General features: G+C 37.8%; 3 protein-coding genes across 4 annotated transcripts; 1 reads left to right on the top strand and 2 right to left on the bottom strand.

Moving 5' to 3' along the window:
• Window positions 1–8,683: 8,683 nt before the first annotated feature.
• On the bottom strand, window positions 8,684–9,202 carry LOC107802480 (protein FAR1-RELATED SEQUENCE 5-like). Its single transcript, XM_016625992.2, has one exon. It carries the CDS (start codon window positions 9,200–9,202, stop codon window positions 8,684–8,686), a length of 519 nt encoding a protein of 172 aa, XP_016481478.2.
• Window positions 9,203–12,460: 3,258 nt separating this feature from the next.
• Window positions 12,461–15,201, top strand: LOC142182702 (mavicyanin-like). Its single transcript, XM_075257252.1, has 2 exons — window positions 12,461–12,862; window positions 14,620–15,201. Exons 1-2 carry the CDS (start codon window positions 12,679–12,681, stop codon window positions 14,982–14,984), a joined length of 549 nt encoding a protein of 182 aa, XP_075113353.1. The 5' UTR covers window positions 12,461–12,678; the 3' UTR covers window positions 14,985–15,201.
• Window positions 15,202–20,041: 4,840 nt separating this feature from the next.
• Window positions 20,042–23,878, bottom strand: LOC107773206 (chloride channel protein CLC-d). Of its 2 annotated transcripts, none has more exons than XM_075257250.1 (9): window positions 23,724–23,878; window positions 23,511–23,642; window positions 23,031–23,108; window positions 22,893–22,948; window positions 22,683–22,769; window positions 22,439–22,595; window positions 22,115–22,216; window positions 21,819–21,865; window positions 20,042–20,395 (listed from the first exon to the last, which is right to left on the bottom strand). In XM_075257250.1, the coding sequence occupies exons 1-9, from the start codon at window positions 23,817–23,819 to the stop codon at window positions 20,320–20,322; spliced, it is 831 nt and encodes a 276-aa protein (XP_075113351.1). In that variant the 5' UTR covers window positions 23,820–23,878; the 3' UTR covers window positions 20,042–20,319. The 2 variants fall into 2 exon arrangements, with proteins under 2 accessions (XP_075113351.1, XP_075113352.1); XM_075257251.1 differs by having other exon boundaries at window positions 21,824–21,865.
• Window positions 23,879–24,175: the final 297 nt, after the last annotated feature.

Raw genomic sequence — 24,175 nt, 5'->3', positions numbered from 1 at the left:
AAATCTGATCACCCATTCACCCTCGAGCCCGAATATATATATTTTTTTTTTGAAATCCAACCCCAAAACGAGGTCAAATTCCCAAATAATCAAAAAGCCCTAACTCTACCCAAATCCCTAATTGTCTACCCTTAATCACATGTTTTAGGTCTAGAAATCTAGTGCATGTTGATAAAAATGGAAGAAAACGAGCTTAGGATTACATACCTATGAAGCTATGGTGAAATTCCTCTTCAAAAATCGCTCAAGAGGTGTGGAGAAGATGAAGTTTATTAAAAATGGTGGAATTCCCGTAATAAATTCTGTTTTTGGAACTTAAAATAACTAGGTGAATTTGTTCTATGCGTTTGCGACAGGCTCATCGCATTCGCGATAAGCTAGGCCTGAGAGACCTTCGCGTTCACGGAAATGGGCTCGCGTTTGCGGAGAACTAACTCCTCGAGCTTTCGCGTTCACGTCCAGGTGGTCGCGTTCGCGTATCTTATAATATCCCCCCCCCCCCCGCCCAAGCTCATAATCCATCGCGTTCACGTATGTTAGATCGCGTTCGCGAAGGGTATCCCCCTTAGCCTCGCTTCGTAAAGAAGAAATTTGGCACCTGGGAGATATGCCTTACATGTTCGCGAGTGTGCCCATGCGAACACGAAGAGAAAAATCCCTGGGCACTGAACATCAAAAACCTGCAACTTTTATGAGTTCAAAAAACCTTCTGAAACACATCCGAGCCCTCGGAGCTCCAAACCAAACATACTTACTAACTCAAAAACAATATATGAACTTATCCGTACGATCAAATCGCCAAATTAACCCCTTAAACAACGAATTAAACCTCAAAATCAATGAAATATTTCAAAACTTCTTAAAACATCAAATTTTGCTTTTAAGGTCCGAATCACGTCAAACGGATTCTGTTTCGTACCAAACTTCACAGAATTATCTTAAATCACATATAAGACCTATACCGGGCGTCGGAACCAAAATATAGGCCCGATACCAACATGTTCTAATCAAAATTCATTTCCAAATCCTTTAAACAATTTCAGAAAATAATTTTCTTTAAAAATTCATTTCTCGGGCTTGGGATCTCGGAATTCGATTACGGGCATACGCCCAAGTCCCATATTTTCTTACGGACCCTCTAGGACCGTCAAATCATGGGTCTGGGTTCGTTTACCCAAAACGTTGACCGAAGTCAAATTAATTCATTTTATAGTCAAAATTTATCATTTTTCATAGATTTTCACATATAAGTTTTCCATCTACATGCCCGAATTGTGCACGCAAATCGAGGTGATGCTAAAAGAGGTTTTTAAGGCCTTAGAATGCAGAATTCAGTTTAAAAACATGATCACATTCTCCACCTCTAAAACAACCGTTCGTCCCCAAACGGACAGAAGAAGGAAGTACCTGAGTCGAGGAAAATATGGGGATAATGGCTCCGCATATCGGACTCGGACTCCCAGGTTGTTGCCTCAGCAGGCTGACCTCTCCATTAAACACGAACAGAAGGAAAAATCTTCGATCTCAACTAACGAACCTGTCAGTCTAGAATAGCTGTCAGCTCCTCCTCATATGACAAGTCCTTGTCCAACTGGACAGTGCTAAAATCTAACACGTGAGATGGATTGCTGTGATATTTCGGAAGCATGGACACATGAAACACTGCATGCACGGCTGATAAGCTCGGTGGCAATGCAAGTCTATAAGTCACCTCTCTCACTCGATCAAGGATCTCAAACGGGCCAATGAACCTAGGGCTAAGCTTGCCCTTCTTCCCAAATATCATCACACCCTTCATAGGCGACACTCAAAGCAAAACTCGCTCATCGACCATAAATGCTAAATCATGAACCTTGCGGTCGGCATAACTCTTTTGCCTGGACTGAGCTGTACAAGCCTATCCTGAATGATCCTGACCTTGTCCAAGGCATCCTGAACTAGATCCTCACCTAACAACCGAGCATCTCCCAGCTCAAACCATCCAACCGGAGACCGACATCGCCTACCATATAAAGCCTTATAAGGAGCTGTCTGGATACTCGACTGGTAGCTGTTGTTGTAAACAAACTGTGCTAAAGGCAAAAACTGATCCCACGAGCCTCCAAAGTTAATGACACAAGCTCGGAGCATATCCTCCAAAATCTGAATAGTCCGCTCGGACTACCCGTCCGTCTGAGGATGAAACTTTGTGCTCAACTCAACTCGCGTGCCCAACTCTCGCTGAACTGCTCTCTAGAAGCGTGAGGTAAACTGCGTACCTCGGTCTGAAATGATAGACACGGGCACACCATGAAGGCGAACAATCTCCCGGATACCGATCTCAGCCAACCTCTCAAAAGAATAGGAGACTGCCATAGGAATGAAATGCGCAGACCCACACTACGTCGAACTTCCTCCGAGTCTGCGGGAGTCCAACAATGAAATCCATAGTGATCCGCTCCCACTTCCACTCGAGAAGCTCAATCCTCTAAAATGAACCATCGGGCCTCTGATGTTCTTATTTAACCTGCTAACAATTCAATCACCGAGTCACATATGCAATGATATCCTTCTTTATTCTTTGCCACCAATAATGCTGCCACAAATCCTGATACATCTTCGTGGCGCCCAGATGAATAGAGTGTCAGGAGCGATGGGCCTCCTCTAAAATCAACTCCCGGAGTCCATTCATATTAGGCACACAAACTCGACCCTACAATCTCAAAACTCCATCATCACCTAAGGTAACCTGCTTGGCACCTCCGTGCTGCACCGTATCTCTAAGGACACACAAATGGGGATCATCATACTTCCAATCACAGATATGCTCAAATAATGAAAAACGAGCGACTGTGCAAGCTAATACACGGCTGGGCTCAGAAACATCCAACCTCACGAACTGATTGGCAAAAGTCTGAATATCCAAAGCAAGCGGTCTCTCACTGACCGAAATATAAGCAAGACTGCCCATACTGGTTGACTTTCTACTCAAAGCATCGGCCACCACATTGGCCTTTTCCGGATGATATAAGATGGTGATATCATAGTCTTCAAAAACTCCAACCACCTCCTCTGCCTCAAATTCAACTCCTTTTGCTTGAACAAATACTGAAGACTCTTGTGATCCGTGAGCACCTCACATGCCACGCCATACAGATAATGCCTCCAAATCTTTAATGCGTGAACAATGGCTGCCAACTCCAAATCATGAATCGGGTAGTTCTTCTCATGAATCTTCAACTGCCGCGAAGCATAGGCAATGACCTTGCCATCCTGCATCAACACTACATCAAGTCCAATACAAGATGTATCACAATAAACTGTATAAGGCCCTGAACCTATGGGCAAAACCAACACTGGTGCCGTAGTCAGAGCTGTCTTGAGCTTCTGAAAGCTCGCCTCACACTCGTTCGACCATCTGAACTGGGCACCCTTCTAGGTCAACCTGGTCATCGGGGCTGCGATAGATGAGAACCCCTCTACGTACCAACGATAGTAGCCTGCCAATCCCAAGAAACTCGGAATCTCTGTAGCTGATGCTGGTCTAGGCCAGTTCTTGACTGACTCAGTCTTCTTTGGATCAAGCTGAATACCCTCTACTGATACAACATGACCCAGGAATGCAATTGAACTCAACCAGAACTCACACTTCGAGAACTTAGCATATAACTAACTATCCCTTAAGGTCTGAAGAACCACTCTAAGATGTTGCTCGTGATCCTCCCGGCTCCGAGAATATATCAAAATATCATCAATGAAGACTATCACAAACGAATCTAAGTAAGTCCTCAACACTCGGTTCATCAAATCCATAAATGTTGCTAGGGCATTCGTCAACCCTAATGACATCACCAAGAACTCATAGTGCCCGTACCGAGTGCGAAAAGCTATCTTAGGGACATCAGATGCCCTAATCCTCAACTGATGGCAGCCAAATCTCAAGTCAATCTTCGAAAATACCTTGTCACCCTGAAGTTGATCAAACAAATCATCAATCCTCGTCAATGGATACTTATTCTTGATCGTAACCTTCTACAACTGCTGGTAATCAATACACATTCTCATTGATCTATCCTTCTTCTTAATAAACAACACTGGCGCACCCCAAGGCGAAACGCTCGGCCTAATGAAACCCTTCTTAAGCAAGTCTTGCAACTGCTCCTTCAACTCTTTCAACTTAGGTGGGGCCATACGATACGACTAGATAGAAATGGGCAGAGTGCCCAGAGCCAAATCAATGCAAAATTCAATATCCCTGTGGGTGGCATACCCGGCAGGTCCGAAGGTAAAACCTCAGGAAACCAAAATACAGGCCCGATACCAACATGTTCTAATCAAAATTCATTTCCAAATCCTTTAAACAATTTCAGAAAACAATTTTTTTAAAAAATTCAATTCTCGGGCTTGGGACCTCGGAATTCGATTCCGGGCATACGCCCAAGTCCCATATTTTCCTACGGACCCTCCGGTACCGTCAAATCATAGTTCCGGGTCCGTTTACCCAAAACATTGACCGAAGTCAAATTAATTCATTTTATAGTCAAAATTTATCTTTTTCACAGATTTTCACATATAAGCTTTCCGGCTACGTGCCCGAACTGTGCACGCAAATCGAGGTGATGCTAAAAATGGTTTTTAATGCCTCGAAACATAGAATTCAATTTAAAAATAAGTGATGACCATTTGGGTCATCATATATATAATGAAATTATGTATCGGCTATTAAATTAAATATATATATATATATAATGAAATTAACCTTAAAGCAAGTGAATTATATAGTTGCTATGAAGAATTAGTGGCCGATACGTATATAAATAATACATGTATATATATGAATTATATATATATATATATATATATATATATATATATATATATATATAATTTAGTAGCCGATACATAATTTCATAACATTACGGTCAACTATATAGTTATATTGAACGTCTATATATACGTAGTAGCAGAGTTATAATTTCATTTTTTGCTCTTAATTATTGGTTCATCATATTATACTAAAATCATATGGGTTTACAAATCATATTACATGACATTTTTTACACCTCATGTAAACAATGTCCTCCTTATGTTTTTTGAACCAATTCCATGTACATGAATTGATTTAATGGGAATTCAACCACTGAATTAATGCGGTAAGTAAGGAGAATTTCAGGAGTTGCATAACAATTCAATGCAAGTACTCGATCAGTCCTCTCATTCATCTTTACATCCTACTTCATTTAATCTTCTATGTTCATTAAAGGCCAAAATTTCAAGAGCCAGAAATGGAAGGGTCCATATGAAACTAATCGTTTGAACTGGTCCATATGAAACTAATCGTTTGAAATTTAGTTTGTGAGTGACTAAAATTTTTTATAAAATATTTGAAGGGAAACAAAGGGACTCTTAAAGTAACGATTGGAGGGAGGGGAAACATTTTTTGACTCTCTCTCTCTCTCTCTCTCTCTCTATATATATATATATATATATATCTAAACATAAGTTAACCTATATTTGCTATGGAAGAAACGTTTCATATGAATACTAACGGGTGAATTGAAGAAGAAGAAGAATTCTATCTATGGTTTAGGATGAAATTGCACAGATCGTACATCAAGCGCGATTATATGGTAAATTTATTTTTTTATTTTTTTAGTTAACATTATATGATTTTTACCCTATTTTTCCATTACGTTTGTGCAGTACCTTTCAAAGAAAATCTGTCAATATCTTCCTCCTAGTATGGCTAAGACATTACTACGATGTAACGGGAAGAAGTGGAATGTGATTCTAACAGGTGTTGTTCGAAGAATACTCGTTAACGTGTGGAAACAATTTGTTGTAGACAATAAGTTAAAGAAATGGAGTGTTCTTTTTTTGAACTTATAGAGGCTACATCAAGTGCAGTGATATTCGTTGTTGAAGTGCAAGAATAGGAACATCTAATGCTTAGGTTTTTCATGTACGCTTGTGTTCAACCCTTGTCATTAAAATATTTATGGATTAATATGATTTTCTTATACTTTTATCTGTTTTTTTTCCTTGTATTATTGTTATACTTATTAAAGGATAGTGGAATTATCGTCTGTGATTTTTGCTTGTTATAGTTTTTTCATGTTTATGAAAATTATTTTATATATTTTCCTAAACGACTAAAACTTAAATGACTAAAACCTCCTCAAAATACGACTAAAACCTAAACTACTGGGAAGAGGACTGGAAATTACACCTCCTCATCTTCTTTCAGATGTAATAGAACCCAGAAAAAAATTTAAAAAAAACTCTTGACAATCTTAATACAATTTGGTCATAGAGAATTGGAAAAGTCATCACGAATAACGAAAAATTGTATTAATTAGTGAATCAAAGTATTGGAGACCAAAATATTAAATACAATTCAACCACCTCTAGACTCTTCGGACTAAAACAAAAGGGAAAGAACAATGTTAAAGCGGGGATTCAAACCTGCGTGTGCGAGTATGAACGGGAAAGAAATTGGAGATTTGATCAACCAGCGGGTCTATGGGCATTTCTAGTTGGATTCAATATTAGCTATGAAGATAGCTACGCTTTGTCCTTATTGTATTCTCTAGTCATCTATATGAAGACAATTATATTAAGCTAAATTATCCACAACTCCAGTATTAGCATTTAATATTACAAATACCTGTCTTTGTTAGAATACAACGTAACTAATCCAAAATCGTGTAGTAGCTAATATGCCATTACAAACACTATAAGAAAAAAATTTGATATGTTTAAGTTTCATAAATAATTAAACACCAAAGTTTATACAAAACAAGCAAAATTTCTTCAAAATCAAAAAGTTCTACACCAAAACAAAAACTACAATGCAATTAGGCCAATTGAGAACTCCATGTATCAGCAATATTCTTTATTATATTTCCATGTCTGGTTCGGCATTGAGATCAAACAAGCTTGATTGTGATTGTGTAGCGTCAATTTGCTGCAATTAAAATCAAACAAACACTATAAGAAAACATGATATGTTTAAGTAATAAATCAAATGTAGTCGCAAAATTATACCTCATTCACGCCTAGGGAACCATCATAATCAACGTTTGTACCTCTGCCTTGCCCATTACCCCTACCTCTATGTCCACCACCTCTACCACCATGATAGACACCAACCCTGCCACCACCCCTACCACCCCCTCCACCCCCTCTAACACCAATTCTTGCACCATTACTAGCTCCAAATACACCACGCGGCTGTGAACTTGTAAAGTAGTATTCAATTCTTCCTCTATATTGATTCAAACGCGGTCTGCCACGTGAATTAGTGTACTGGGGATCTCGTAGAGTTATGCCTTCAGTTTCATCTGAGTCATCCTGGTCTTGGTTTGGCACGATCATTTCGGTGTCCCAGTTTTGAAGATCATGCACCATCTTTTTCAAATTATGCTTAACATATTGAATCTTCACGCTAGTGCCCAGTGTTATATCACAAGCCATGTCAAAATACTTCAACATGCTCCTATATGTTTTATACTCATGCGTCATGGTTGGGTAACCAACTTGATGGATCCGATTCAAGTGTGGCTTAATAACATCGCTTCTCCACCTTGTCAGTATATACCTTTCATCAATTTTATCAATCTTCTTGTGCGACAAGATCTTGAGTATATGGCAACAAAGTATCCCTCTAGACTCGAACCATTTGCAGCTGCAACTAAAATATTCGCCGATAGGTATATATTCAACAGTGTACTCAACTGGATTTCCATCATTTTTTGTTATAACTGAATAATCACTAACAATGAATTTCTCAATATCGGGGACAACTTGATGATCGTCGGGGCTACTGACTTCACAATGATACAATTTCCTTAGCTGTGTCTTGAAAAATTCATGCATTGTACGCGTATAACACTGAATTGCTTGTTGCTCCCACTTGAACATTGACTCGCACACAATTTGAAAGCCATTTGACCTGTATTATGCTTCCAACTCTTTCTCATGATTAGCGCTTATAGCTAACTCATACTGGTGAACAAACATCCAAGAGTGCTTTGATGGGTAATATATCCATCAAAGAACGCATGCATCCCCTCACTTCTTTGCGTAGATAGCATACCACCCCAAAAATACACATCAAGGTACACAGGAACCTATTTTTCCTTCTCAAAGTAAAGCTTGATGAACCAATTCCTTGTATGCAAATTATACCTTGCAATATATTCTATGCATTTTCTCTCAAAAACTTCAACAGTAATGCTGTCAAGGACCATGGATTTAAATTCTACATCTGCAATTTTAGAAGGACGAACACCACTTAAGTAAACAGGCAACTTTGAGAATATATGCCAAATACAATACCTATGTATTGTATTTGGCATCACTTCAGCAATGGCTACCTTAATGCTCTGACACTGATTAGTTATGATCGCATCTGGATGAACATTTCCCATGGCATCAAGACAAGTCCTAAAAACTAATTTGTAACTATCAAAATCTTCATGAGACATGAGAGCATATCCTAGTAAGATGGACTGTCTATGGTGATTGATGCCAACAAATGAAGCATATGGCATATTATATCGATTCACAAGGTACGTTGTATCAAAGCTTATCGCATCATGGAATTGCTTATACGATGCCTTACAGTGTGAATGCACCCATACCACATTTCACAGCCTACCAATATTATCAACGTCGATTGAATAGAAAAACTCTCTATCCTTTACCTGGATTTCATGAAAAAAGTGAGCAGCGACTGTGCATCCCCTTCTTGCATTTCAAAATTCCTACTCTTCAAAATATAATTTCTACAATCCTTTGGAGTGCAACCCAAATTTTGTGGTCCACCACGTTGAACCTTAGCAAATCTAATATTCTTGGAGGGTCTAATGCCAGATCGATCGTGAGCTACAAGATCCCTCTTCAAAGAATCACAAACAGGCCTATGTCCAGCCATCAGGCGCGATACGGATGGGAGAAAATCATGATTGTGATCGTGAACGACCTTAGAGACGCGCCAACAACCAGAATCATCCAAAATAGCAGCTAGCCTAGCTTTACAATTGTTACTCTTAGTGGTAAACTTAATTTTGCGAATCCTAGTCCTATCACAACAGTAGGTTATATACCCGACAGTGTCACCACGCTTCTTGTTGGAATTTCTTTTGATGACGGAGAACCCTCTCAGTCGTGCATGTTCTTTGTAGAATGCAAACAAAGTATCTTTATCTCTAAATCGCATTCTAGAGATTGGACCTAACCACATCCTCTTTAGTGAATTCATTCTCCATTTCCCGATCAACATCACATAACTCTAACTCATTTCCTAAAACCTGCTCCTTATCATCGTTAGCTTCTCCGTGATATTCTCCATTGGCTTAATCATCATCATCTAAGTGCACAGCAGCATCGGCTTCATCATCATCATCATCTAAGTGCACAACATTGTTGAAACTGCCGTGAGAATCAACATCGACCCATTCGTATTCATTCAACAAACTATCGTCCGATGTCATCCCTAAAGATCTGTACAACTCGTCCCTAACTCGATCAAACCTATTATCTTGGTTGATATTCATGGTTGTTGTATTTGTGTTATGTTTATTTGGATTCATATTTTGTTGCACCACCAAATTTTCTTGGTTTGAATCCATTTTTAGAGAAGGAGAAAGTCTTCGCTGGTTTATGGATAGGCAAGGAGGAAAGTGTCAGCTGGTTTAGGGTTTGGTAAGGAGGAAGTATACAAAATCGTATACCGTATTTGATTTTAAGAAAATACAATAATTTGTTAAAAATTAAAAAATGTATAATTGTATAAAATACACATAAATACAAAGAAAATACACAAGACTCTTTATCTCCCAACATTTAATTTTTGCATACTTCAAGACTTAAAATTTAATTTTGGGTCTTGGAGAAAAAAATGTAGGCTAATTGGATCATTTATGTATTTTCACTAATGTGGCCAAAGTTGGACACGCCAGTGTGGTCGTTTATATATATGGAACGTTTTTAAATTTTTCACACAGAAAGAAACCTTGGGAAAGCAATCAACTTTTGGTGCTAATTAATCCCATTGGTCCCTATATTCGTCGGTCTCTTCCTCATTTATTCATTACTTCTTTCTATTCTACTTCTTTGGCATCAGACACTTAAAGTGTGTCTTTCACGTGAGCGGAGCCAAAATTTAAAATTTATGGGTTTAGAATTTTTGACCGTTTAAATTAGTGGGTTCTATATTAGTTATTTATACATATTCAATAAATTTCTTAAGACAAATATAGAATTTAAATAAAAATTACTGGGTTCGGCCAAACCCGTAGCTCGTGCTCTAGCTCCGCCCCTGATCTTTCATGATGTCTTATTGTTCATAGCAGATCTGAAACAAATTATATTTTAAAAAAATGTACCTTGTAGATTGTTTGGAACAGAAATCCAAAACAAAAGCAAACAAAAAGTCAAAAAACACATCTGGTAGAATATAATTGCAGAAGCAACAAGTTTGCTAGAGAAGTGTCAAATCTACAAGCCCTTTGAATACCCAGAAGAAGAAAAAGAAAAAGAAAAAAGAAGGAGAAGAGGCGTAGGAGGAGCAGCTTTGTCTGGAGTGAACACATATTGGGTATCATTTAAACTTTTAATAAAAATTAAGTATAAATTAAATGGGGGTGACCAATTAGGATAACTAGTAAAAAATTTACCTTTTTTGAGGGAAGAAGTGAGGATCCTTCCCTAAAGTAAGTAAAGCAATTGCTTTGGGTCCCACATTTATGGGTGCCCATTTTTTGTTATACCTAATAGGCAATATATAAGTTAAAAAGAAAAATTATGTGAAGTGAAAATATTTGATTTCATTCTTTAACAAATATAGAGAAGAAAGATTTGCAATAGCTATGATTTTTGTCAAGAAAATTGCATTTAAATGAATATCGAACCCGAATTTTCTAAGAAACATGCGATATATAGGAAGAAACAATTTGATGAGAATGTTGATAATGAATTCTCAAAATCTCTCGAAGAGTCTTTTAGAGTTAATTAATATTTATACATAGTAGACAAAACGATTTTTTCTCTTCAAAATAGATTTGAACAATTCGAGGCATATGAAATATTTTTTATTTTCTATTTAGCGGTAAAAAACTAAGATCACTAGATAATGAAAATTCGAAAAAATAGTGCCTTAATCTTCAATGCTCCTTAAAGCATAATAATCAATATGATATTGATGGTTTCGATTTATTTTCTGAATTAAAAGTATTAAGAAAAATAGTACAATTAGAAGATAATAATTTAATTGCTATACTTAATTAAATGAAAAGATTTGATTCTTTTCCAGATGCCTATAGTGCTTATAAAATAATGTTAATAACTCTTGCTACCGTTGTTTCAATATAAAGAAGTATTTTAAAATCAAGATTGATAAAATCTTACCTAAGATAAAAAGTATCTCAAGAGAGATTAAATGGATTAGCTAATTTGTCAATTAAAAAAGACTTATTAAAATAAATTGATTATAAGAAAATTATTAATAACTTTGCATTTCAAAAAAATTAAAATAGGTGTGGGAGGAAGGCTTGAGGTAGAGAGAAATATATCTGAATGGTTGGTAAGAATATAATCTTGAATCGTTGTGTTAGATTGTGTTGTCTTTATTTCTTCAGTCTTTGACATAATTTATGTTCCTTTACACCTTGAAAACAAAGTTAAAGTGGTAATAAATGTGGACTACTAACTAGCCAACAAGCTGGATAGCTCAATGACAGTGATGGAAGCAATTCCACATGAAGTGTATTCTGACTGTGTCCTCTCCTTATCATCCACCCAACCCCACCCCTCTCACTCTCTTAAGAAAAGGGTGGAGACCTGAATTATACACATGTAAGTCTACTATAATACTATTCTTTTTTTTCAATTTATAATAATGGTATTCGAAGCAATTTGCATGGTATTCGATTATTTATATATATTTATCACCAACAATTAAATGTAAGTTTACTAAATGGTTTTCGGATTATTTTGCTCGCATCTTTATCATTTCATCAAGTGCATACCATTTGTGTAACCATGTAAGTATAGGTAGTTCCATATTTGTATCTTGTACTTGGACCAAACTTGAAGTCTTACTCTTCATCTCGACATCACTACCCTATAAGCAAATCTGTATATCACACCAAACAAAACAAATTAAATCTGACCTCTAAACTAAAAGCAACATATACTTTAATTTGTGTGAAAGAGATCTTGTGTGGTATGACTCAAACTACCCACCAATACCCAAACATCCTTTCCTTTCAAGTCTTCCAACCATAGTGTTCTAAATTCAGTCAATCACTTTCTTTTGATATTTCTGCCAAATGCCAACTATACTAAATTTTTAGGGTATTCCATAATTTAACAATTTTAAGTATCCCTTTGATTTAAAAAATAAAAATAAAAAATCTTAGGGTATCAACTTTGCTTTCAAGAAATATTCTAAAATTACTAGGATTCTTAACAAGGCATGAGGAGTGCCTCCTAGTGGTGGCGCTTTAATTAAAGAAGTCCATCATTATCAGAAGCAGCAGAAATGTATTTCTCAAAAATTCCATTTGGTTTTTCCTAAAGATATACTATATAACTGCTAAAGCAGAATGAGACTCTTCAGTTGTCTTCTCTTGTGAAAGTCAAAAGCAGACCAAAAAACAGCCTCCTCTAAAAACCAAATCCCAGCATATATCCATGGCTTTTGTTCTTTACAACAGACCAAAAATGGCTTTGCTTTTCTTGATTTTAGGTTCTTTTGTGCAGCTCTCCTTTGGGTTTACTTACAAGGTTGGAGATTCCGCTGGTTGGACAACTATTGGTAATGTTGATTACAAGCTATGGGCTGCTAATAAAACCTTTCAAGTTGGTGATACAATTGGTATGCCCTTTCCTCTTCCCTTTTTTCTTTGACGTTCATATACATACATAGAAAGATCTCTTTGATTTCATAATTCCTGGTATTATCAAACTCTTGCTTAATTTTTCCAAAAATTTGTGATCCTTTGTAAAATCTTACATTCTTGGAGGTTCTAAAAGACTCCATTTCAAGTTCCAATGTTTTCACATGGGCTTCATGTGTATAATATTTTTTGCAAAATAATGGAGGATGATTCATAAAGCTCCATTTTCTAGGTTTATTTTCTTGTTTTACTTCAACAGAAAGGAGATGTAAAATTCTTGGAAGAAAATTGAAACAGTTGTTTGTTCTAACTTTAGGGAACTCCAATAACTGGTATCAGTCCCCTCTGTTTGCCACTATCCACATTAAATTATATAAAAATATGTATTCTTTGGGCACACTTGCACTGCACAAGAATAGCCTTTTACTCTGTTTTAGCCTGAAAGTTTTTAACTTTTAGACAAACATGCAATGCACAAAAATAGCCCTTTTCTTTATAGTTGCAGGAAAATATTTAGTTTATTGTTCACACTATGTCCTTGACCACCCCCACCCCCCAATAAACTTATATCTACCTATTTTTCTGGTGTGTTCATTTTTCAATCCTGAATTTTCCTTCAATTAGTTAGTCCCTCCTTTTCATATTAAATGAGTTACTTTTCTTTTTAGTATGTTCCAAAACAAATGACACATTTCTAAATTTGTAAATAATTCAACTTTAAACTCTTTCATTTTACTCATTCAAGCTTTTATAGTCACACAAATGTCATGACCCCACAAATTTTTTACACAAACTTTTAAGACCACAAATTTCAAAAATCTTTTTCTTTTTTCTTAAACTCCGTACCAAATCAAATTACTTCCTATAAAATGAAAGGGAGGGAGTATTTACAGATTAGTTTTGTCAGACAAATAGTCAATTTAGCTTTGAATAAGAGTAAATTGAAGGTCCACACCTATACGTCCTCTATCTTTCTCCTGGCCAAGCCTTTCAAGAAGATGGACTTGTGGTACCAAATTTGGTGAAATTACTGGTGCAATACTTATTTTCTTCAACTATTTAAATTTCCTGTCTGCCCATAATTTAGAGAACTACTAGTACTATATCAAGTGTCCAAGGACTAAAATTACTAGTGGCCACGTTTAATAACTTTTCTACTTAATTTGGGTTGATATTGAATTGATTTGTGTGATCCAGTGCCATGCTTTCATTATTGAAATTTGAATGCCCCCACTAACTGACCAAGTCCCAACCACTAACTTCTAACATGTATCATCAAGCTACTTAAAAACTAATTTAAGGCAAAACTATCTATTTATAGCATGAAAAAGAAAAGGTAACCGGGTACAATAGACCTTTATGGTCCGGGGAAGCGGCATACAATAGACCTTTATGGTCTGGCCCTTCCGGACCTTATGCCTAGTAGAAACTTAGTGTACCGGCTGGTCTTTAATACATATATTCTAACATCTTGATCTGTTGGAGTAACTTAAGTTGGAAATTGTGGAAGTCTAACACCTATAAAATGAACTCATATAACTTGAATAGACTAGTCATTAATTAACATAGACAAATTCAGAGCTGTGATTGGTTTTGAGATTCTGCGTAATTTTCTCTATTAAAGAATCATGAAGCACACTTGCTCCGTTCCTTGTCACAAATATATATAAAAGTTAAATCCTTTTATTTTTCCTGTATATAATTACTCCTCCTAACAAGGAAGAGTTTGTGACAGTATTCAAGTACAACCCACAATTCCACAATGTGATGCAAGTGACACATGCTGAGTACCAGTCCTGCAATGCATCTTCACCTATTGCAACACACACAACAGGGAATGACTCCATTGCCATTACAACTCATGGCCACCATTTTTTCCTCTGTGGTGTACCTGGTCATTGTCAAGCAGGCCAAAAAGTCGACATCAACGTTCTTCGGGCCTCATCATCGGCGTCTCCAAATCCATCTCCTACTTCCAGTCCCATCCCTGCTGTAACATCAGTGCCTGCTCCTTCTCCTAGCCATGCTTCTTATTGGCTTCCTAGTAAAATTGGTATTTTTATGTCTGTTTCCTTAGTTCTTCTTTTTAATTTTGCTTAAGGAAGAGGATAAGTCTTTGAATTTTGTAAGTCTTTTTAGGTGTCTACATGCATGGTTATGGCATTTGTCAATGACCCAAGTTGAAAACATTAGTATCTCTTGTTTCCAGAAATGTAATAATTGTGACACAGTTTATGCCAGTTTTGTCATGTGGTGATATAAAGTTTGTACAAGATTGTACTTTTCGTTTCATGTTATATCATAAATTTTTACATAATAGCTTGCTTGCTTGCTTGGATGGTTGTTATCTATTTGTATCGTATTGGTACTTTAAATATAATTTTTATTTTGATGTTACTTATATTTTATTGTATCGTTAAATTTGTCATAATGTAACGACGAAAAATGTTATTTTATGTAACGTCAAATAAATATATTTTATCCTTATATTTTATATATAATAATTCTATTCTGTATCCTATTTTTTCTTAATAATGTTACACGTTTATTTTTCATATTGTTGGCATCATGAAATAACGACAAATATTTATTCAAACATTGTATTCAACAACCAATACAATTCAATGCAATACAATGTAATACGATATATCATGCATTATGAAACAACACGTAACAATCATCCGAACAAGCCGTAAAGCTTGTTGGTTCTTTTGCTTGTTAAGGGGAAAATGTGAGTTATTAGGTGAATATTTTATGCTCAAATCAAATATTCAAATACTTGAATATTTGATTTGAGCATAAAATATTCTAAGTATTTAAAAAAATGTATTTAACCATCTCCTGACTATTGATGTAAAATGAACGTATTTGCGACTTCTGCACCAATATGTAAATTGTTGGGATTGTTGGGAGCTTGTTTCTGGTTTTCAAGTGTTTCCTGGGAGCTAGAAATCGGAACAGATTTTTGGCGCTTGTGATTGTTGGTTTGCCTCTGAGTTTTCACCTTCTGATTGCAGATTTTACTTTGATTTATCTAGCTGATTTTTCCTCCCATTTAGTGGTGCATCTGTTTCAATTGAAAAAAAAGCAATTGTTTTGCTCTGCTTCTTTGCTTACCAGTGGTAGCGGCGATAGCTCCTTCTGGTTTTTGGGTCGTGGTATTTTCTGTGTTTTCAGGAATTCTCGGAGTATTGGAGACAAGTTGGGCGCACGAGCACTGACAAAAGAGAGCAACCTGGGCGAGTGTCAGCAAGGGTGGTAGGAAGTGGGCGGGAGCATACAACTACATCGAGCACAGCAAATCAGCCACAGGTTTTGTTATCGGGAGTTGGTACCTCCTGTTTTACTGTTTTCCTTTTGGTGTTAGCTAAATTACTGTTACTTTACTTCGCAATAGTTAAACCTTTAAACTAGGATACTAGTTACCACGTGTTTCCTTCTAGTTTGATTTGTGTACGTTGTGCACTAGCGAGTCTTCTATAGATTGTTGTAGGTGTAGTGGCTACAGTCTGGGGTGATAGAATAAGGGCATGTCCTCGGGTGGGGCAGAGTGTGGGGTGGGGTTCAGGGGGTGGGTCGGGTAGCAGGGGAGGTAGAGGGGGCAAGGGAGCCTATAGGTTGAGAATCGGGTCATGGAACATAGGTTCACTAACGAGTAAATCCATAGAGTTGGCGAAAATCCTGCAGAAGAGGAAGATTAATATAGCGTGTGTCCAGGAGACTAGGTGGGTCGGATCGAGGGCGAAAAACGTGGATGGGTATAAGTTGTGGTACTCTGGTGTCCTGAGGGGTAAGAATGGAGTGGGTATCCTGGTAGATAGCCATCTTAGGGAGTCCGTGGTAGAGGTCAGGCGGGTGAATGATAGGCTAATGACTATAAAGTTGGTGGTGGGTGAGGGTACTTTAAATGTCGTTAGCGCGTACGCACCACAAGCAGGCTTGGATGAGGATATTAAAAGGCAATTTTGGGAGGGGTTGGATGAGATTGTTCGTAGTATACCGCCTTCTGAGAGGTTATTCATAGGAGGAGATTTCAATGGTCATATTGGGTTATCTGCAGGTGGGTACACTGAGGTGCATGGCGGATTTGGTTTCGGAGAGCGGAACGGAGGGGGCATTGCGCTGTTGGACTTTGCCAAGGCTTTCGATCTAGTCATTGCAAACTCGAGTTTTACGAAGCGGGATGAACATTTGGTTACTTACCAAAGTTCGGTGGCGAAGACTCAGATTGACTATCTCCTCCTCAGGAGATGCGACAGAAGGTTGTGCGAGGACTGCAAGGTTATCCCAGGTGAGACCCTCTCAACGCAGCATAGGCTTTTGGTGGTGGACATTTGTATTAGGATAAGGAGGAAGAAGAGGTCAGTACGAGGATGCCCCAGGATTAGGTGGGGCGCCTTAACTAAGGATAAAGCTAAAGAGTTAGAAGGAAGGTTATCGACAATGGGAGCTTGGAGAAGTAGTGGGGACGCAAGCACAATGCGGTCGACGACGGCGGACTGTATAAGAAAGGCGGCGAGAGAGGTGTTAGGGATATCTACGGGACACTACGGTGGACACAAAGGAGATTGGTGGTGGAATGCAGTTGTCCAAGGTAAGGTGGAAGCAAAGAAGGCGGCTTACCTAAGGTTAGTAGGGAGCACTGACGAGGAGGAGAAGAGAGAGAACAGTCAAAGGTATAAGGTAGCTAGGAAGGAGGCGAAGATGGCAGTGACGGAGGCTAAGACGACAGCTTTTGCTCGTCTGTATGAGGAACTAAGGAACAAAGGTGGGGAGAAGAAGTTATTCCGACTCGCTAAGGCGAGAGAGAGGACAACTCGGGATCTGGACCAAGTGAGGTGCATAAAAGATGATGACGGCAAAGTTTTGATGGGAGATGACCAGATTAAGAGGGGGTGGCAGACCTACTTTCATAAACTTCTACGTGGAGAAGGGGATCAGGATACTATACTTGGGGAATCGAGGAATACTGACAGTCACCATGAAGTAAGTAATTGTAGGGACATTGAGATCGATGAAGTCTTGGAGGCAATGCGTAAGATGAGAAGGGGCAGAGCTACCGGGCCAGACAAAATTCCGGTTGAACTGTGGAGGTGTGTGGGTAGAGCAGGCTTGGAATGACTTACTGCATTGTTTAGTGTTATATTCAAGACTAATAGAATGTCTGAAGAGTGGAGGTGGAGTACAATGGTCCCGCTGTATAAGAACAAAGGTGATGTCCAAAGCTGTAACAACAATAGGGGCATCAAATTATTAAGTCATACCATGAAAGTTTGGGAGAAAGTGGTAGAAATGAGAGTGCGAAGGACGGTGTCTATTTCAGACAACCAGTTCGGGTTCATGCCGGGACGATCTACCACAGAAGCTATCCACCTTATTAGGAGGATGGTGGAACAGTACAGAGATAAGAAGAAGGATCTCCACATGGTGTTTATTGATATGGAGAAAGCGTACGATAAGGTTCCTAGGAAGGTCTTATGGAGCTGCTTAGAGGATAAAGGGGTCCCGAGTAACTATATTAGGGTGATTAAAGACATGTATGATGGAGCTAAGACTCGGGTTAGGACAATAGGAGGCGACTCTGAACACTTTCCAGTTATTACGGGGTTGCACCAAGGGTCTGCGCTCAGCCCATTCATATTTGCCCTGGTGATGGATGCACTGACTCATCATATTCAAGGGGAGGTTCCATGGTGCATGCTATTTGCTGATGACATTATTCTAATTGACGAGACAAGAGGCGACGTCAACGAGAGGCTAGAGATTTGGAGACATGCTCTTGAGTCTAAAGGTTTCAAGTTGAGTAGGACGAAGACGGAATACCTCGAGTGCAAATTTGGAGTTGAGTCGACGGAAGCGGGAGTTGAAGTGAGGCTTGACTCTCAAGTCATTCCCAAGAGAGGTAGTTTCAAGTACCTTGGATCGGTTATTTAGGGGATCAGGGAGATTGACGAGGATGTCACACACCGTATAGGGGTGGGGTGGATGAAGTGGAGGTTAGCGTCGGGAGTCTTGTGTGACAAGAAAGTGCCACCGTTACTAAAAGGTAAGTTTTATAGAGCAGTGGTTAGGCCTGCCATGTTGTATGGAACTGAATGTTGGCCGGTAAAGAACTCACACATCCAGAAGATGAGAGTAGCAGAGATGAGGATGTTGAGGTGGATGTGCGGGCATACAAGGATGGATAAGATTAGGAATGAAGATATTCGAGAGAAGGTGGGTGTGGCCCCCATGGAGGACAAGATGCGGGAAGTAAGACTCAGATGGTTCGGGCACATTCAGAGGAGGAGCACTGATGCACCGGTGAGGAGGTGTGAGCGACTGGCTGTAGTGGGCACGCGGAGAGGTAGAGGAAGACCTAAGAAGTATTGGGGAGAGGTGATCAGACAGGACATGGCGCGACTTAGGATTACTGAGGACATGGCCCTTGATAGGGAATTATGGAGGTCGAGCATTAAAGTTGTAGGTTAGGGGATAGTGTGAATATTTCTACAACACAATAGAGGGAGACAATCCAGTTAGGAGTTAGACTAGGAATGTCATTGGTCGTCTATCGATGCGGGGCTTTACCTTCTAGTTGTACTATACAAGCCATCTATTTCGTGGTTCGTATTTCGTATCCTGTATTTCATATTTCATATCTCTTATATATTGTTGTTATTTTTATTACGCATTTTTATGGTACTAATATATCATCTCCTGTTGCTTTTTGAGCCGAGGGTCTCCTGGAAACAGCCTCTCTACCCTTCGGGGTAGGGGTAAGGTCTGCGTACATATTACCCTCCCCAGACCCCACTTGTGGGATTATACTGGGTCGTTGTTGTTGTTGTTGCACCAATATGTAAATTACACACAACACAGACATATACATGCAATCGTGTAAGAGTTAAAAGCATAACCCTTTACCAATATTCTAAGCATATAGAATAAAGATTATTAAAAATTTAAATAAGTATCCTACGTAGTCAAAGTATAACTCTTTACCACTGCTACCATAACTTTTACTCGAGAAAGAAATCAATTTTAATCCCTTTAAATTTCTTTATCTTTTGACTAAAGATACAAAAAGAACTAAGAGGATAATCCAGTATCAGAAATAAATAAAAGCCATCCAAATGCACAAGTGCAAGAAATGCTAGAGACCCACTGGAATCCAAGAATATGTGAAACAGTATCAGTTTACTTTGAACTATTGCTCTATGAAAGGGAGCACAACTTTTCGATTAATTGCAAGAAGTACAAAAAATTGATCTGTTGCTATAACCCCATGACTCAAGGGGAAATGAATACACTATACATTTCCTAGAAGAATCTAATACTAACAGATTTAAGATAGAATCAGATCTATCTACTGCAACCAAAATCTTGAGAGTGGAAGCTGGAAGCTCCACTCTACTGCAGAGATAGCAGCATAATCATTGGGAGCCATTCCATTTTAAAGAAGACCATCAAGAAGCGATTGTCCAGCATCTCCACTCCTCTTGATCCTTCTATTGTTAGTTTGCGTACATCTGATAACCAAAAAGAAGTCAATGTAAGTTGCTTCAGTTTAGAGGAGCACTCGAAACTACCATTAATCCATTGATTGAACAATAACTCTATCCAAAAAATTCTGGCGGATTTAGATTTTGCATAGGTTGATTGATACCTTATTCCCATTTGTTCCGTAATGATTTTTGAATAAAAGAGATCACGATAATATATTTTGTTAGATGCATTAAGGTTTAAGAATTGAGCACAAAAATTCACGGGCTATGCAACAGGCATGGTCTGTGCGGAGCAACTACGACAACTTCTTACAAGTATGAGATACGAGGCTTTACCACTTCAAATAACTTAACCTAGTCACTTTACCTCTAAACTATAGACCCATAATCTAGAGATAGACTAAGGGGTCATTTGGTAGGATGCATTAGATAATGCATGCATTAGCTTTGTGTATTAATAATACATTGTTTGGTAGACATTTTGAACCTATGCATTAGTTATGTAAGCATTAGTTATATATCCTATTTGGTATTATCCTATGCATAACTAATGCATAGAAAACAATGGCATTAGCCGTTTTAATGCATCCATTAGCTTAGTTAAAGACAAAATTGTCCTTCAACATTTATGCTTGATTAAAATATGCTAGTTATTATATTGATGGAAGTTTAAAATAATTCAAATAGTGAGAAATAAAATTATCGCCCTAGTAAATAAATAAATACTTAGCATATTTCCTTTTTTATAAATAAATATTTAGTTCTATTTACAATATAGGTAGACAAATTAAATAATTTTTTTAAAACTTTTTGCGTCAAAAATATTTCTCAACATATGTTTCATTTAGAAAGTTAAAGTGATGGGCTGGTTTTGAGGGCATTTTTGTAAACAAACAATTCTTTTAGAAATTGCACAATGCTTTAATGCATCAAATCAAACAATGAATAAGAAATATGTCAGCATAACTAATACCAGCATAACTAATGCAAGCATAACTAATACCAGTATTACTAATACACCATATTCAACATTATTCTTATGCACCCTACCAAACGATCCTCACTCTTCTCTTATGGAGATACGAGGCTTTACCGCTTCAAATAAATATATCTGTTGGTTAAATGGGACTCCTCCCTCTACTGGTGAACACACGAAACTTGTTTTGATTTTGATTTCCTAACTCTCTTGGGAGAGTAAAATTTAAGTTCAGGTATTCTACACTATCAGGAATCTGTATACTCTCACACATCATATATATTTTGTGTTGTGTTATGAACCACCAGCGATGCTTTACTGTATGGAAGACCTATTTGCATCCACTAGTATGTTTAGACATTTTAGGTACTTGTGTTGTAGCTGTCACAGGATAACTGACAAAAAATCAGGCGCACATCCATAATAATCAAAACAGAATAGATGTCCATCAGTATGAGTAAAGAAAGAGACCTTACACTAGTGGATTGGAGCTCTAAGGCCGCCGGATCATCATTATTCTGCAATATAAAGTCTGGACTATTAACATCAATTGAAAATACGGTAACCACTTTTTTTTCTTTTAAATTAACCGAGAAATCCCCAGTGAGCTGGTCCAACCCATGTTGGCCCACAGGTTTGAAGCTTGGGGTAGTATGGATCTGCCCCTCTATCCTCTCCCAGTTAATACCCCGCTTCGTTCAGATGAATGGTTTGAACCAAAAAATAACCACTTTAAGTATATATGAAGATAGGTCTAGCTAAAGTACCTCAAGTATCAGATCTTTTCGAGTGATCACGCCAATAACACGAGCAGGACGTGGAACAACAAGTAAGTGCCTCAGTCCTAGTTGACGAAAAAGATTATAAACCTGTACCATTAACAGAATGTCAAACATTTTGATCATTTGAAGTTCACCATGGCTAAACTTAGTCCCAGTCATGAGTGAAATAAACTCGTCTTGCACCTTTAGACTCAAAATAACTAAACCTAAGTCTCCAATTTCATGCGACCGTTAGCAAACTAATGCCTTGAAAATTAATAAAGAAAAAGCATTAGAAGAAGCAAAAATTAGAATAAGTGACTACATTACCTTGGTTAATGACATGTCTTCTGGGACCACGTAGGGAGACGGGTTTAAAAATGGGGCTAGATCAATGTACATCTCCAGATCATCTAGGGTGAAATGAATATCATGGAGAGATATCCCTTTACTAGAAACGGGTTTCACAAATTCACTAAGGTTGTGCCTGTGAAATACAGAATCTGTAAAATTTACATGTAGTGGACAAAGAAGCACCAATAAGCAATCCTTGGTAATAGTTCAACTGAGTTACCTGATTGGCAAGAGATCACCTCTTGAATCACAGGGTAAAGGGCTATGCTGAAAATCAACTTTTGATTGTAGAAGCACCAATAAATGACTGCAGTATCAATAAGATAGAATAAATATATTGCTCAAGTCTACTGATTATGATCTTCGCACAGAAATTTTTGTCACTTCAAATAATGCATTAATAATAGAAAAGATCATCGCTATCTCTCACCTTCTTAGTATAAGTCCAATAACAAGTGTCTCCCCACTTCTTGCGTGGTCAACAACCTAAAAATCAACGAGTAAGAAGAATGATTAAACAAGAAGATAGCTTCCATTAAACACTGCAGAGGGACAAAGCTTAACTTACAGGGAAACCATTGTGGTTATTGCTCCTCAATATAGAAACTACATCTGCCACCTTCACTACCCGCGGGAAGTATACAACCTAAAAGATGCAGGAATTAGGGGCGATTAGTGAGCCACAATTTGAACAGCCACTGCACAGGTGGGGGCCAGAAGAGTATTATGCATTCAGATTATTAGTCATGGTTAAATCAGATGGCCTTCCCAGCAGCATGAACGTAGAGGTCATTATTGAAGTATCATGGATACAGAGCTGCTTCTACACTTGCATTTAGCAGAAATAAAATAACAAGAAAGGAAGTAAGATTTCAGCCATCCAAATCAAACAAGAGTGCTAGCTCAATAACTTCAACTAGAAAAGGGTGAAGAAACCAACAACCGTTTTTGGTTCAATTCCGCAAAAAGATGACCTTCCACACAAACAAGGAAACAAGCATCTGCTAGTTGGACCGGACCATGACAAGGGCACTGAAGAAACTCTTACCTTTTGATTCCCACATGCCTCCTTTGCCGTCACATAACGCATTTGATACTTTGGTTTAGATTCAAGTAATGGGATTGCCCTTAATCTAGCCTGCTCTTCATATAATCCTTCATTAAAAGCATCACCAACAGCCTAAACATGGGTGACCCTTAGTCCTATGTCAATGAAAAGACAGCCGGAGAGTATTGTAAGCTGTCCAGCATCAAAACTCACCTTTGAGATAAGAAGAACCAGCATTATCAGAGGTAAAAGCTTTAAGTTATTTGTAATCTCGACCATAATGACACAGAGAGATACAGTCATGCGCATAGAACCTCCAAGAAAGGATGCAGCACTCAGAAGAGCATACCTAAAGTTTCAACAAAAAATGTTTAGGAGACTTTAGAGATGATTGAGAAGAAAAGAGATAGTCCAGTGAAAGATTATCATGTGAAAATATCTGATATCAAACCTAAAACCTCAAAGTAAAGAGTGGAATAGCTCAAAATTTTTAAACACCCTAGGCTTTTTTTTAAAACTTTTTTTGATAAGATAAGATTATATCTTTCAAACACCTTTATGTGTTCCTCCCTATTTTGGGGAAAAGGTAATAATTTATTTCAATCCATAATATTGTTTTAAAACAATTATGATAAAATGCAATCAATCATTTCAAGACTTGCAGA

This window comes from Nicotiana tabacum, chromosome 7 (genome assembly GCF_000715075.1).
Source record: "Nicotiana tabacum cultivar K326 chromosome 7, ASM71507v2, whole genome shotgun sequence".
NCBI classification, from domain to species: Eukaryota; Viridiplantae; Streptophyta; class Magnoliopsida; order Solanales; family Solanaceae; genus Nicotiana; species Nicotiana tabacum.
The sequence above is the reverse complement of the archived record's forward strand: the minus strand, read 5'-3'. Positions and strand labels throughout refer to the sequence as shown.

Excerpts from the sequence above, each read along its gene's own strand:
- LOC142182702 (XM_075257252.1), top strand. The coding sequence starts at position 12,679 with ATGGCTTTTGTTCTTTACAACAGACCAAAAATGGCTTTGCTTTTCTTG. Across the intron at positions 12,863-14,619 it reads TCAAGTTGGTGATACAATTG|TATTCAAGTACAACCCACAA; the intron begins GTATGCCCTTTC and ends AGTTTGTGACAG.
- LOC107773206 (XM_075257250.1), bottom strand. The coding sequence starts at position 23,819 with ATGCGCATGACTGTATCTCTCTGTGTCATTATGGTCGAGATTACAAAT. Across the intron at positions 22,770-22,892 it reads ATTGGACTTATACTAAGAAG|TCATTTATTGGTGCTTCTAC; the intron begins GTGAGAGATAGC and ends TTGATACTGCAG. Across the intron at positions 20,396-21,818 it reads CTCCAATCCACTAGTGTAAG|ATGTACGCAAACTAACAATA; the intron begins GTCTCTTTCTTT and ends TTTGGTTATCAG.
- LOC107802480 (XM_016625992.2), bottom strand. The coding sequence starts at position 9,202 with ATGCGATTTAGAGATAAAGATACTTTGTTTGCATTCTACAAAGAACAT.